This window comes from Microtus ochrogaster, chromosome 4 (assembly GCF_000317375.1).
Source record: "Microtus ochrogaster isolate Prairie Vole_2 chromosome 4, MicOch1.0, whole genome shotgun sequence".
Taxonomy (NCBI): domain Eukaryota; kingdom Metazoa; phylum Chordata; class Mammalia; order Rodentia; family Cricetidae; genus Microtus; species Microtus ochrogaster.
Window position 1 is genome coordinate 51976915 of NC_022011.1, and position 15226 is coordinate 51992140.

The 15226-nt window shown below is 55.2% G+C and overlaps 2 protein-coding genes across 3 annotated transcripts; both read right to left on the minus strand.

The window, feature by feature from the left end:
• Positions 1–1566: 1566 nt before the first annotated feature.
• Positions 1567–7510, minus strand: Npdc1 (neural proliferation, differentiation and control 1). Of its 2 annotated transcripts, none has more exons than XM_005346306.3 (9): positions 7064–7510; positions 4343–4489; positions 3202–3339; positions 2946–3116; positions 2752–2818; positions 2583–2670; positions 2426–2505; positions 2082–2178; positions 1567–1967 (listed from the first exon to the last, which is right to left on the minus strand). In XM_005346306.3, exons 1-9 carry the CDS (start codon positions 7173–7175, stop codon positions 1875–1877), a joined length of 993 nt encoding a protein of 330 aa, XP_005346363.1. In that variant the 5' UTR covers positions 7176–7510; the 3' UTR covers positions 1567–1874. The 2 variants fall into 2 exon arrangements, with proteins under 2 accessions (XP_005346363.1, XP_005346362.1); XM_005346305.3 differs by having other exon boundaries at positions 2946–3119; positions 7064–7509.
• Positions 7511–9332: 1822 nt separating this feature from the next.
• Positions 9333–14712, minus strand: Entpd2 (ectonucleoside triphosphate diphosphohydrolase 2). Its single transcript, XM_005346307.2, has 9 exons — positions 14520–14712; positions 13088–13205; positions 12463–12613; positions 12184–12343; positions 11871–12098; positions 11102–11356; positions 10895–11014; positions 9951–10085; positions 9333–9880 (listed from the first exon to the last, which is right to left on the minus strand). The coding sequence occupies exons 1-9, from the start codon at positions 14634–14636 to the stop codon at positions 9677–9679; spliced, it is 1488 nt and encodes a 495-aa protein (XP_005346364.1). The 5' UTR covers positions 14637–14712; the 3' UTR covers positions 9333–9676.
• Between the last annotated feature and the right edge of the window lie 514 nt (positions 14713–15226).

The following is a 15226-nucleotide window of genomic DNA, read 5'->3' on the forward strand; positions in this document are numbered from 1 at the left end:
CTCATATGTGCTCAAGCCATGCCCAGTAAGACAGAGTACTTCCTGTTGCCTGTGAGTTAAGACTTAAGGACTCTCAGCTCCTTTTCCAGCACCATGTCTGCCTGCACGCTGCCTTGCTTCCTGCCATGATGAGAACAGACTGAACCTCTGAACTGTAAGCTACCCCAATTAAATGTTTTTCTTTATAAGATTTGCCATGGTCATGGTGTCTCTTACAACAACAGAAACCTAACTAAGCACCAGGGAACACTGGGACCCTTCTAATAGGTTTTCTTTCTTTCTCTCTTTTTTTGAGACAGGGTCTCACTATGTAGCCTTGACTGGCCTGGAGCTTGCTACTGCGATCAGGCTGACCTCAAACTCAAGAGGTCTTCCTGCCTCTGCATCCCAAGTACATGGCCACCATGCCCAGCTCATCCATCTTCTTGATCAGAGAGGCCATAGAGTCTCCGGAGATTAGACTGTAGTAGTGCCCATCCTACAGGAAGGAGTCAGTGGACAGGGACATGTTCCCCATGCTTCCAAAGGAAATTATGTGGTCAGCAGGATCCTGACCCATCCCTGCAGATGGCACAACTAGTAGAGAAAAAAACTAAAGGAGTCAGGATGCATTCACTTAGCTGGGCACGCCTTTAATCCCAGCACTAGGGAGGCACAGGCAAGGGAGACTTCTGTAAATTCGAGGCCAGCCTGGTCTACAAAATGAGTTCTAGGACAACCAGAGCTGTTACACAGAGAAACCCTCAAACACACACACACATGTTCACTCATTCAGAACTAAAAGTATGGCTGCTGTCATAGTCACTAGTCTGGGTAGGTAAGGCTCTAAGCAACATAACTCTCTTTACCTAAATCCCTGCCTCATGTGTCTGGCTGTAGGTACACTGCATTCTTCAGGTCCATCTGCCTGGCCTGTCTCCCTCCCCCACCAATACATTATAGGAGTCCAGGAACCTGTCCCCTGTAAGAATCCCACAGGCTGGACTGGGACGGTGGTGGCATACACCTTTAATCCCAGCACTTGGGAGTCAGAGGCGGGCGGATCTCTGTGAGTTCAGGGCTAGCCTGGTCTACAGAGCTAGGCTCCTGTTCCAGAACAAGCTTCAAAGCCACAGAGAAACCCTGCTTCGGTGGGGGGGAAAAATCTCAGGGTAAACTATTGAGGAAAAAAAAAAAGAATCCCACAGGCCTATATGCTATTCTCTTGGCTTTCTGTCCTAGGTAGATAGCAAACAGAAATGGAGACATTGGATACCCACAACCAGGCATATGCAAACTGTTCCCTCTCCCAACCCTTTTTATCCCACAGAATGGGTCTTCAGAATCTGGCCATCTTTGGGCCCCTCTAGCCCTAATTCCTTAACTCTGGGGCAGAAGAGTGGATAGTAGGGGTAAGTCCCCACTGTGGAGGGTAAGGTTTTGTCCTGTGTTTGATTCTCCTCCAGTCCAAGTCCCTTACAGAGGCACCACCTCTCTCTGGAGGTGCAAGAGAAAGTCCCAGGCCCTCGCTCAATGTCCATCCACCAAGCCCCCCCAGGAAGTAGTGACTGGAGCCAGAAGCCGCTCACAGGTTTGAAAAAGACTTTAATTGGCTTTTATCTCCAGAACTTTCTATTCATGCCTGGGCTCTAGGGCTCCTGGACTAAGTCCCTCAAGTCTGAGGGTTCAGACCAGAGAAGAATGTGCAAGCAGATGCTAGGTCTCCCACATAATACAGAGTATCTCCCTGGCAAAGGAGCCCAGGGGCTGGTGCCTCCCTCCTGCCAAAAGCATGCAGAAGGTCACAATGCTGTTCTTTTCCACGGGGAACACCAGGACTTGCTTCTCCCATTGGTGGGCTGTGGGCTGCAGGCAAGTGGGCATCAGCCTAGGAGTCACTGCAGCGGAGGTGAGGAATGGGGACCGGGCACCGGTGCAGACAGCGAGGAATGGTCAAACAGTGGGTTGCGCACCTCCATCTCCCCTGTCTGGGAAGACACTGGGTTAAGCGCCTGGCAGCAAGGCCTGAGACAGCAAGATGAGAAGTTCTCACAGATAACCCCCCCCCCCCCCCGCAACACACACACTCCTAGGGCACTCACCGGTGCCAGGCCTGGGCACTCATACACAGTGAAATCACCATCTTCGTTCTCCTCATCAGAGGAAGCTGACTCCAGTTCCTTTGGAGGTTCCTTATGCCTGGTGGGGGCGAGATAGCTGGGTCCCCTGCGCACTCTCCAGGGCACAGGAGCCCAGAGGTGGGTGCTCAATGTACTGTTGCCCCGGGTGGGGGCTGTGGGCTAGGGTAAGGGGTTGCGGCAGGGGTGGGGGTGGGGAGCTAGGAAGTAAGAAGTTGCTTGCAGGTGGGGAAGGGCGACCAGGTGAGGTGGGGGTGGGCGGAAGCACTGGGAAAAAGTAGCTGCCACTTCAGGCCAGGGACGCTCACCGCTCCAGGCACAGCATCTGCTGTCTCTGGTGCTGATAGTGATACATCTCAGCGCTGTGCGCCAGCCGCTGATCCCCAGGCTGTGGAAGGGGGCGGAAATGTTAAACACTGGGGCGCACAGGATAAGAGCACGCCTGGTGGGGGAGGAGCCACGCACCGAGATTCGAGGTGTCGCAGGTGAAGCGGGCGCCTTAGTTGTGGCGGCATAGTCGGCCTTCTGAGTCAGGCGGATCTCTCGCTGTAGCCTGAAAGGGGTGTGGGGTTGAGGGGGGTTGTTAGGGAGCTGAAGGTCAGACCCCACCCACCGGCTGGAGTCAGCGGCTCACCTATACCAGAACAGGGCTGCCAGTGCCAGGGCGCCTATGCTCACCAAGCAGAAAGCCAGGACCAGCACTGTGGGAGAGAGAGCCATTGTGAGGAGCCACCTGAGGAGGGCCCTTAGTCTGCGCCCGCCCCCATCCCCTTTGTGCCTCTTCTTCCACCCACCACATGCCTGTCCTTCCTGCCAACCTGGACCTACCAAGGATGAGGCTACTTTCATGCCTGCCCCGGGACTCCAGCGGGGACTTGTGCACAGGTCCAGAAGATACAGGGGAGCCCAAGGAGGCGTGGGGCGTGGGCAGGGAGGTTCCGTGCGTGGAGGGGAGGCCGGGTTCCAGTCCTTGACCCCACTTTGAGAATCCCTGGGTAGCTGCTGAGAGGCAGGCACATAAAGTCAGCAGGACTTGGCCTTTTGTCAAAGATGCAGGGTCAGGAAAGCGAGCAAGGGTCCTCACCGGGCTCCAGGAGGTTCTGTGCAGCCTCAGGCCAGGGCTGTGCCGTAAGCCGTGAGTGCTCAGCCTCCTCCTTCAGTGCCAGTTCCTGGGCCAGAGAATCAATCTCTTCTTCCAATCTAGGCCGGGCCAGGTCCTCCCCTAAGGAGTGTGAGGGGCCATCATAGAGAGAGGCCCTAGACCCTTAGACCACACCTGCAGCAAGCAGCCTCCTGAGATGGAGGGGACGCATCCAAAGTTTCACTATCCTGGGTTACCATGGCGACAACTGAGGGAACTTCTTTAAGTTGGGGTGGTGGGGGTGGGGGTAGGGGGTGGAGAGAACGGCTAAGGAAATGTGCAGAGATTCACAAAAGGAATGGAACCCTTTAACCTAGCTAGTGTCCCCAAAGAGCTGGGCAGAGCACCGACTGAGACACCACATTTCCTACCTTGCCCATCCCCAGGCAGCTTTTCTGCCCAAGAGGAGATGGGAAATCCTGAAGAGACAGAGAAGCCACAGTATACTCAAACACCTAGGCTACTGCCACCATCAAAAAAGAAGGAGCCTATAGGGGTGCACAGGTTGTTGGGCCCTGATTGGTTCTCACTTTGTACCTCACAATGGGAGCTTCTCTTTGGACCCCTACAGCAATCCCTCTGGCCTTTTCTCGGTGCTCTCTTTACTTCTTCCCAGGAAACCTGGCTGGCCACATCCCCAGCACCTCTCAGGTAGAGCCCTCATCATCTGAAGGGGCATCCAGACAAACTGACTGTCTATCTGACAGTCGTCTCTAGGACAGGACTGATCCTTCCAAACATGTCATGTAGCATGTACAGGTTGCCTAGAGAGTCCTAACGCAGACCCCTGGAACAGCCTTCAGCAGACCTATCGTGTTCCAAGCTCTGACATTCTGACCTCTCCTTCTCCCGAGGTCCGCCTTTACGTTAGGAGGGCTCAGCTGCCATGGGGCCTCAGCCTATTTCCAACCCGGGGCCAGCACCATCTTGAAAGGCTAAAAAGACTTGTCACTCCTAGGCTTACAAGAGTTCCGTTCTGGTCTTGGACCTGAGCACTCAGGGGAATGGGCCCACCGTGTAGGGAAGGAGGGCAGGGAAGATACCTCACCCATCCATATCCCCTGTATTTAATACTCCGGCATACCAGGAGACTGGTGCATCCTGGGTACACACAACCCTCGCTGGTCCTCCTGGAAAGACTGAAGGCATGGTCCACAGGCATGGGCACCTGGGGGGCATCTGGCCCGCCTCTTCAGGGCACAATCCAGGCTTCCAGGACAGGTGGGATCATCTGAGGAAGAAGCAGAGGAGGCATGGCCCATCACAGCCCACTTGGCTGGGTCTCAGCACAACAGCAGCCCTGTTCAGAAACCCTTCCCTCCACAGAGCTGGCCTGGCCTATCTCCGGTCATTGTTCCGGGCAGGCCCTGCCTTCCTGCTGCCAAGTCTCAGAAGCAGGAAGCAAACAGCTCCAAGTCTTATGGGAACTACCCTGTCCCATCCACTCCTCACAGCCCCGCTTCCAGGCCTAAGCCTTATCCTTCAAGAAGAACTGACCCTTCCTGTCCAGTCATCCTCTAGGGAAGGACTGTATCATCCTCCAAGGCTGGTTTTGTACCTCTGTGTGGCTCAGAGTAAGCCAGGACCTTTTATCCAGGTTGCTACTGAGGACAGAGCAAAGGATGTTGGGTAGCCATTTCTCCTAAACACTGGTGCTTCTCCCTAGCCTCCATCACATAATCCTGTAACCCTAGGAAGTAGATTGGCAGGCCACAGAATAAATGCTCAGCCCAGAAGACAGTCGCTCTCCCTGCCTAGCCTTTGTCTAGAGCAGAGAGAAGCCACCAGGTTTGGGAGACCTAAGATGGAGCTGGCTAGACACAACGAAGGCACTGAAGGCCTACGCTGGTCAGCACTAAGGATGCCGGTCCAGCTCATTTCCTGTCTTCCTCATTTGGGGCCCAGAGCATGACGTTCTGCTTATACATGCCAATCAGTACCATTCTGATAACAGGTAGCTAGGACAGTGACCCTCATGCCTCAGTTTCTCCTGCGGGGCACATAAGTTCAGTTTCTTCAAAGCTAAGGAATAGTTAGCTGGTCCCTGTCTCTGGAAGTCGGCAAAGCCAAGGAATACCCAGCGGAATTATCGACCTTGACTGGTGAGTGTCTCTGGCCAACTGGATCCTTCTTCTCCTTAGCCCAGCCGCCACGGCACACTGCAGGCAAAGCCAGTAGGGCCCCCTGGGATATGGAGAGCATTCCACAGCCTTTGGCTTAGTTTCCTTTGCAATGTGACACTCTACATCTCCTGCAAAGAAGTCCCAGCAGCCCTGGTGGCAGGTGGCACACTGAATCCCAGGCCAGGCACCTTCTATCCTCCATAGCTGGATCAGCAGACTCCAGTGACAGCAATCTGGGCTAGGGATAGTTAAACATTAAACCTGTACTGGGAGGTTTACATGGACTCCACCCACCAGCTAGGTTCCATGGAGCCAGACAGTCCCTGCCCCTGGTACTGAGAACCTAGTTAGACCTCTATACTAGAGGTGTGTTGCACAAGGCTGGTTTGAGGCTGCAGGACCTCCCTAGCCCATCGGTCTATTGTTTAATCTTAGACAGAAAGACCCTCTCTAGTCTGGGTGTGATGAGGAGTTCCCAGGAACAATGGCAACTGGAGAGTAATTAGTATTCTATCCGTTCGGGGACTGGCCTCTCCTGGTCACTAGATGTGATAAGGGGATGCTTAGATATGGGTCATGCTAGGTCTCTACATCCAGCTACAGTGACCAATGAGCAGAGGCCAGCACCTGCCCAAGAAGGGGTTGAGCACTGCCCCCATTGTCCCATTCTTTTTGTTTGTTTGTTTGTTTTGTTTTTCGAGGCAGGGTTTCTCTGTGTTACAGCTCTGGGCAGTCCTGGAACTAGCTCTTGTAGACCAGGCTGGTCTCAAACTCACAGAGATTCGCCTGCCTCTGCCTCCCGAGTGCTGGGATTAAAGGCGTGCGCCACCATCGCCCGGCCTGCCTGCCCAGCTCTTAAAGGCCCCACATTCAGAACAATCTCGTTAGAGTCCCAGTTGTGCCGCATACCAGCCATCTCTCCGTGCCTCAGTTTCCTCATCTGTAAATTGGGTTCAAAGCACCTCCCCTTCAGAGCTCCAGAACTGAGCGAGCATATGGGTGCGCTCTCCCACTTCGCCCCCTTCAGGAAGATACAATTTGGATCCTGTAGCTTCAGGACCCATCTGGCAAGAGTGATTTCCCAGACTGGGCTCTTTTGAAGGGTAAACACACAAACCTCAGTCCAGAAGACAGGGTGGCACGTACCCTCCAGGGCAGGGAATGGTGGCAGCTTGACTGCATAAGTTAGAACAAGACCTTAGTGGGCCTGGAACTCTTAGACTCTGCTATGGGATCCCCCAGCCCCAGACAAGGCTGCCAGCAGCAAGGCCCACAGACACCGGGAACAACCCTAGCGTTTGGAAAACCCATAGACACAGAAACAAAGAAGACACAGGATCCCCTCTGAGGAACACCGAGAACCAGATGGCTGCAGACGCCCAGAAAGACATCCGGAGGCATATGCCGAATAGGCTCAGGGACCCAGAGACAAAGACCAGAAGCTCATGAAATCTACATTCGCCTCCAGGGACCTGAGACTAAGTAAGACTCCTCCAGCCTGGCCTTCAACGGGCCTGACCTGTTTACCCAATCCATTCCCAGCAGACCGGGCCTGCCTGCAGGCCCGGGTGAAGCCAGGGCGGTGGCAGGGAGGATGAGGGTGGCGCCGGGTGGTAGGATTCCCCGCCCGACGATCCCGGCTCCGGAGCGCCCCGCAGCCTGCGCCCAGAGCTATAGCTCACCCGGGCGGAGGGCGGTGGCACCGTTCAGGGCCGCTCCGAGGATGAGGCCGGTGAGCAGCAGCCGCAGTAGCCGCAGGTGCCGCGAGGAAGGCGGAGGAATCGGCGTCGCCATGCTTCAGTACCACCCGGGCAGCATGGCACCCTTTGGCCCCGGGCTCAATACCGGCTCCGGGAACCGTGACTGGAGAAGCCGGGAAGCGGGAGGGGGCGGAAAAGGAAAAGAGGAGGAGGCGGCGCTGACGCTGCGGCAAAGGATCCGGGATGGGATGGAGGCTCCGCGGTCAGAGAAACGTGTAGGGAATGCGCCTGCGCGCTCCACCTGCGGGGGCGGGACATCTCCAGACTGAGCCCCCTCCTTCTGCGTCTTGTTGGGGGTCCCCTTTCTACAAGCGACTAAGTGTCTCGGGCCCTCCCGTCTTTACGGCAGGATGCCTCCTCATTACCTAGAAATCTGGTTTGGGATTGACCAGGAGTGCGCAACCCAGGATGCGTCCCTTCCTTTTAGTGGTCCGACTGCCAAACCCAGCCGCCCACTCTTTCAGAGCGGAGGACCTTGAACTAGGGGAACACAAATAGCAAGCATTAGCTGTCCTGGAACTATGGTCTTGCTATGTAGACCAGGCTGACTGTTGCAGATTTGCAAAATGTATTGAACAAATGATAAACAGGTGCATAGAGTCGCACAGGTGTACCCAGAGCCGCCTCCGGGCTTTCTAATCCACGAAGTAAAGCAAACACGGCAGGCTCACTAGATCGCTCCTGACGCCAGCCAGACTCGTTTCCGAGTGACTCCACCAGAGGGCAAAAGTAAATTGACGTCGCTGCTGGCAGGCGTCTGGGAGCTGTCCAAGGTGGTCACTGTCCCAGGTAATGGCTTTTGTTTTCCTTGTCCCTTGGCTTTTGTTTTCCTTGAGTCGCACAGCGTGGAGCCTACACGGTGTCTCGTGTTTACTCTTCGGTTACAATCCCCTGAGAACACACCCCATCCCATCCAGAGACCGCCCCCCGACTAAGTCAAGAAAGCAAGGTTGAAAGCTAAGTGTGGTGGCAGACTCCTTTAATCCCACCACTCAAGAGGCAGAAATAGGGAGCTATCTGTGAGTTTGAGACCAGCTTGCTCTACATATCAAGTTCCAGGACATCCAGGGTTACATAGTGAGTTTTAAAAATGTAAAACAGAGGGGGCTGGTGAGATGGCTCAGTGGTTAAGAGCATTGCCTGCTCTTCCAAAGGTCCTGAGTTCAATTCCCAGCAACCACATGGTGGCTCACAACCATCTGTAATGACGTCTGGCGCCCTCTTCTGGCCTGCAGACATACATACAGACAGAATGTTGTATATATAATAAATATATTTTTAAAAAAAAATGTAAAACAGAAGAAAAAAAACCTTGCGGGGCACTGGTGGTGCACACCTTTAATTTCAGCACACGGAACGCAGAGGCAGGCAGATTTCTGAGTTCAAAGTCAGCCTGGACAGCCAAAGCTACACAGAGAAACCCTGTCTCGAAAAGCAAAGCAAAGCAAAAAAAAAAAAAAAAAAAAAAGCAAGGTTGAGTTCCCCGGCCCTGCGGTTCTTTCACTCCCTCGGGTTTATGGTGTCAGAGTGTGGAGACTTGCTACTACAGGTTAACAAAATGTATCAAGCCGGGCGGTGGTGGCGCACGCCTTTAATCCCAGCACTCGGGAGGCAGAGGCAGGCGGATCTCTGTGAGTTCGAGGCCAGCCTGGTCTACAAGAGCTAGTGCCAGGACAGGCTCCAAAGCTACAGAGAAACCCTGTCTCGAAAAACTAAAAAAAAAAACAGAAAAAAAAACCAAAAACAAAATGTATCAAACAACGGCTTCGTGTGTGTGCATGCCTGTGCACCCCCAACCAGCCCTAAAACACCGAGAGAACAAAAATTGTGTCTGAACTCATGTCCCATAAAAGAGGTGGGGGAGAATTCTTTTCTGCCCAGAGGACACAGAAACTTAGTGTGGAATGGAGGGTTCCTTACACTTCGGGAGCCTCTGCAGTCGGGGTGCATCCTCAATTCCTACCCATCATCAAGGGGGGACCTGAGGTTTGTTAGGGTTCTGTCAATCAGAGAAGACTAGGGGACAACCCAAATCAGTGTAAAGGAGTTCCTTCGTTGCCTCACGTCTGGTCCAGAAAGGAAGGAAGCAAGAAGACAGTATCTTGGAACCAGGGCTATAGCGGAACGACCGACAGCTGGAAGGAGGAACTGCAGAAGGATGCCCCACCCTATGAACACTTCACTGCTCTAGGAAAAATCGTTTATTACAAATTTTTTTTTTACAAGTAGGCATTGAACGGACTCCTAGCCTGTAGGCTCTGGTGGTTGCCTATCTAAAGGCCCAGAGTACGCACAGGAAATTCCCAGGGCCCTGAAGATCAGAACAAATGTCCTCTCTGAGAGGACCTCACCCTGAGTCACAGACTGAGAGACTTGACACCCCAGGAAGAGAGGGGGGAGGAAATTCTTGAGAACTCCCGGCTGGAGAAAACTGCAGGGGCCTACCAAGGCTTTCCGTGAATGTAGGGATGTGGATCCTCAGGCTGACTGTGACAAGGATGCCCTGGGGAGTTGGGAGCAGCTCCCGGTGCACCCCTAGAGGGCGCCTGGAGACTTGGCCGAGCGCAATTGGCGCAGAAGCAGGACCAGAGCCGCCAAGAGCAGGACTGCGAAGAGCAGGAGGAGAGCGACCCAGGAATTGAAGTGCGTTCCTTTACGTAGTCTCGGAAGGTCAGCGGGAATCAGGTTGGTCAAATTCAGCATGTAGCCCAGCGCCCAGCCGACAGCCGTGTCTGCGGCCTAAGAGGGGTCGTGGCGTCAGCTTCCAGGAGACCGCGCCCCAAATCCTCCGGCCCCACCCATCACCCACCTTCTTTTGGAAGACCACGCCGCTGAAGGAGCGCTCGTCGAAGCCATAGCCGCGGCTTAGTAGCTGTTGTATGAACATGGCTCCGGCGCAGTAGTCAGCCAGGCGGGCCTGCTGCCTTGGCACTCGGGCCTGAAGCTAAGAAGAGAGCAATACGTCGTTAGATTAAGAACCACGAGGAGCTATCGGGGTGCGGCACCCTCCCTACTGCTCAGGCCAAGAGAGGCCTATGGCTGGAAATAGACAGAAAGGCCTAGTCCAAAACGCCCTTCCCAGACAGATACTCCTCTGGGATAAACCACATGACTGCTGGAAGGCCCTGGGTCCTCCTTCCAACAGCCAGATGGAGAGGACAGCAGGGATAGCCACTAGGAAACACCCTTGCTTCATAATCAAAGCAACAGACGGCCAGCCTTGAATGCTGCTCTCTGACGGCTTAGTCCCACTTTTCTGGGACTGTCAAGGGTGCCTAAGACTAGGAGAACTTATTTCTTCAGGAGATTTTGTGGTCACCTCACACTCTAGCTATCCAGACCTATCTATTCTTCCTTACCTGGAGCTAGTATTCAGGCAGTGGCCAGAACCAGAAATCTGGTGGCATCTTCAACTCTTCTGGGCATACCCCAGGCCCTGCTGAGTCTCTCCTGAGTGTTCTTTTCCAGTTGGTGAGACCCTTCCACACTCTCTCCTAGACACCTGCCTGTCTGTCTCAGCCTACTTTGAGCTCCCTGTTGCCATGGAGCCTTTGCAATACCTGTCCCCAGGAGACCTGCTCTCTAGACTTTGGTTACTTACCCAGCCCCAGGCTCCCCCACATTAGCCTGGCCCTCTCTGGAGTCTGTCTATGGCAGTCAGCACTCTGAAATGACTGGGTTTCTCTCTGCATACAGCTAATGAATGGGCAAGCCTCCTGCCCAGCCATGGAGACTGTGGGGAACAGGTCTCACCTCAGCCCAGGTCTGGTTACAGACGGTCTCCGCGGCTGCCTCCAGCTGATGCAGGGTGCCCACCGGCAGCCCCATCACCATCCTGAGGAAGTCCACGGTGTAGTAGAAAGCAGAAAAGGCCTATGGGAGGAAGAGTTGTACAGTCTATCACAAGACCCCAGATACTTGGTGCCCCCCCAGCCCCCGCATCCATCTACCCAGACTCACTATGAAGTTCCCAGTCACAGGCGGCTGGAAGACCCCATTGAAGGAGCACTGGGAAAAGGGGCAGGAGGAGAAGTTGAAGAGCCCAGAGACTAGGTCACGGCAGAGGGCGGGGCTGCTGGTCCCCGAAAGTCTGATAAGGGCGCTGCTGTTGAAAACATGAGGACGCAGGTCCGTGGTGCATGGTGACCGGTAGACATCTCGGAGCAGCACTTCGGTGGTGTAGCCCTTTGGCCAGCAGGGGTGGAAGTGATGAGTCTGGGGAGTTAACCAGAACACAGATGGAATTTCCCACTCCGTTACTGCTTCCCACCCCGCCAGAGAAGTAGCATTTTGTGGGCGACTGCCCTGTTGTGTTCACGAACAATCGTGGCTAACCATTATCTGCTGAACAAACAGTGAACACTTTGGCCAGGTATTCGAGGTTCTGTGAGGTGACCCTTGGCTCTCCTTACTCTAGACCTCTATTCCCGACCCTTTATCCTATCGAGTTCCTCCCCACCCGTCTTTAAGCCGAGGCACACCCAGCTGGAGAAGCCCTGGTCAGGTGACCTGGTGGTTGCGGCTGAAAGCGGACACCATCATGGAGGTCTGACCCACTGTGGACCTCATAGCTATGTGTGCATCCATGTAAAAAGAGGCCTCTTTTATACAGGCCCTGAAGTCAGTATGAGCTGCTTTCCTGACTCTGCTCTGTTGCCCCAGGTCCCTTCTGCTTCCCTTCCCTCAAGGAGGCACTAGTGTGGTATGGTGGCTGAGGTTGGGAAGGCACCTTGAGGGCACTGGCCAGCAGCCTCTGGAGAACCTGGTCTCGGCCATAGCAAAGGAAGCTGTGGGTGTAGACACGGTAGTGCTGACCGTAGAGCCGCAGATGGACCTCACTCTCTGGATCTTCAGATGGGCTGGTCGTCTCAAAGGTGATCTGTGTTGAGGCACCCCCAAGGTCCATGGCCCCTAGCGTTCCCTTCCTTGGCCGGATCCACCGGCCCACCCAGCCATACTGTGGAGGGTAGACATCAGTTTAAGAGAGTGGAGAGGCAAGGCCCACGGGACCCCGGGCTCTTTGGGCCAGCTGCAGGGCCCACCTTGATGAAGTTCTCCAGTAGGTAGTTGGCAGTCACCCAGCCAAACACCCCTTCATCCTGTCCCGAGAGGATTCGAGCACCGCGGAAGTCAAAGGGGTACCGTGTGAGCGTCTGTGTCACCGCCTCAAGCACCCTGGCTGTGGCCTCTGGGCTGGTCAGGCTGTGGAATGGGGAGGACTCTGATGGAACTCATCCCCAGACGCCCTTGCCCAGGGAGGGGAGTTCTTCTCTGTCGAAGGGCTGTGGAGGCCCCTGGGCCCAGTCGGTGTAAAGACTCACTTGAGTAGACGCATGCCTGCTGTAGCTCCCAGGTAGAGTGGTGTGCCGGCATGTCTGTCTTTGGGCACATCCTGAAGCGCCTGTTCAAGACATTCAACCAGACTCTGGCCTGCCCTGGAAGGGTCATGTGCATAGCTGGAGATGCCCCCACCTAGAGGGAGCAAGGAATTGAGCCCAGGTTTGGTGGACATAGGCTTTTTAGATGGGGCTGCCCAGACATACCCTCCCAGCTTAATCCCAAAGATACCCAATTAGAGACAAAGGGTCCAGGTGCCACCCAGAGCCTCTGAAGCTGCCGTCTGCTTGGTGGGTGTGGGCACAGGTGCCAGGAGAAATACTCAGGCATTGTTAGCCTAGCCAACCTCCAAAGAGCCAGCCTGGGTACACCCTAAGATCCTTAGAGCCCCACCTACCTCGTCTATAGAGACCCATCTTGGGCCATTAAACCCCGAGGCTTCTGCCTGCTCCCCAGGATTTCTGTTCCAGAACATGAAGTACCCACAGCCCCTCCCAGGTCCAGAGAACCCAGCCTCTCTTTTTGAACTCCTGCTTCATGTGAGCCGCACCTAGCAGCAGGTAGAGGGGAAAAGACTACCTGGGCCTGTGACGCTAAGACCATTCTCACCTTCAACATCACAGGAGCTGTGCTGACCCACGATGCCTGTGTCATTCTCTTTGTCTGCTGGCCACTTGTAGACAAACATGGATGTGTGTGAAGAGCCAGCATCCAGGACGATGCCATACTGTGGGTGGGAGTGGCAAGTCAGCCTGAGGGACGTAGGACTTACATCCCTTTAGCTTTCCAGTTCTCTGTCCCCACCAGTTTTGCATCGAGGTTCATTTGAGTCTCAGGGACAGTCAAAGGCGTTCACACTGATACAGCTTGAATGGAAGGAAACTGACTGGGAGTTCCTGGGGTGACCCCCCCCCCAACTGCCTGAGGATGACACTGCCAGGACCAGAAAGTAGACTTCCTGACGAGGGCAACTGGAACTCTGCCTTGGAGACACAAGCTCCTCAATTCAGGGGAACCAAACCCAAGGGCTACTCTTCCTTCTTTCCCCCACTCTACCGGCTTGTAAGGACCTTAGCCTAACCTGAGGATGTGAAATAAGGACCACTGGGAAAGAGTGTATGTCTCCAATCTATGGCCCTTCCCGAACCTCAAAGTCAGGGAGAGGTTGGTTTTGTAGAGCTGAGGGGAGTGTCGGATGGGCCTTCTTTGTAGGGTATCCTACTCCAGGGGGCTGGGCTCCAGCTGAAGGAGCCTGGCTGGATACCAGCCTGGGGCATGTGCCAGTTCTAGCTTGAGAAAGGGCTGCTCCAGTCCTCCAGCACAACAGGGAACTCCTCCAGAGCCAGTCAGATACAGTGATCCAACTCCCACACCCCACAGTCCATCCCGCATAGCCGGAGAGCTCTTTCCCTTCCATCCTAGGTCCCTGGAGTTAGGATATCCACTCTCCACACAAACTCAGCACAAGATCGACAAAAAGTTAAAGGTGCCAGCTTCTAGCCTGAGGCGGCTGAGGGTTGGTGACCCCTTTAGAATCAGCAAGCTTCCTTCAAGTGTCTCTCTTCAGACATTGGTCTGAGAGGGGTTGAAAGTCCCTAGTGTGTGCTGTCCCCTATCTGGAGCTGAATCTAGAACAAATGCCTTTCTATAACGGCGCGCTCTGGGTGCTGCCCGGATATCACGCTGGACTAAGGGCGGGGGTTTTTGTCACAGCCAGGGGAGATAGGAACCTCCTGGAGGGAGCGGGAAGACAGCGTCTCCGCTGCGCAGGCAGCTCCATCGCGAAGCTGCAGCAGAAGAATTCCCACGAACTTGGCCTCCAGTGCTGTGGAGCTCCGGAAGCGTCGCTGTCACCCCGCGTATTCAGTAAAACCAAGCGCGGAACCTAGGACCCGGCCGGAGGCACAGCGCGGGTTGGTCCCGCGCTTACGCGGGAGCCCAGGGCGTTTCTGCGCGCTCCTAAATTCCCCGACAGCTCCCCGCCCGGCCCCCAGCCCCAGCCAGCTGTTTCCCAGACCAGCGCCACGGTGGGCGCGAGCACCTTGAGAGCAGGCGGCTCCCGGACGTCTTGGGTAGGAACGCACAGCAGCAGGAGGCCGGCGAGACCCACCGCAGCCAGCAGCAGGGGTGGCAACAGTGACAGCAACTTTCCGGCCATGGGAGCGCGCAGGAGAACACAGCGGGGACCCCGGACAGCGGGCAGCGTGGAGGCCTGGGTGGCCCGGGCCCCAGAGTTAGGCGCCGGGGCAGGGCTGGAGTAGGCCCCGCCCACATTAAGGCCCACCCACCGTGGGACCTGCCCAAAGTTCGCCCAGCCCTTTCCAAAGGCGCAGGTGACTGGAGCGGTGTGGGTGACTCAACCGCATCACCCCTTCTCTCTCAAGCTCTTGGCTATATTTCCCCACAGCTATCGCCCACGGTCCTCGTTCTTGTCTGTCTAGCAAAGAGAGTGCCCAGCTCTGTCCTGGGGAGTTGTGAGGGAAGGATACCTGGAGCTGGGGATTACCTGGGCTGGCTCCTATGCAGCCTTGCTTGGAGAGAGCTGCTCCTCAGAGTCAAATTTGACCCAGGCATGCGGAAAGGCAAGCCAAACCTCTTTGCAGAGAGAGCTAAGTTCCAACTACTAGGCCTTGGCTGGAGGCTCAGAGGGGCCCAGGGGCTCAGCATCTGCTTGTGGAGCAGGTACGAGGTGCAGTGACGACGGATTCCCAGGGTTAATGAGCACCAAGTGGCTCTGAACTGGAAAGA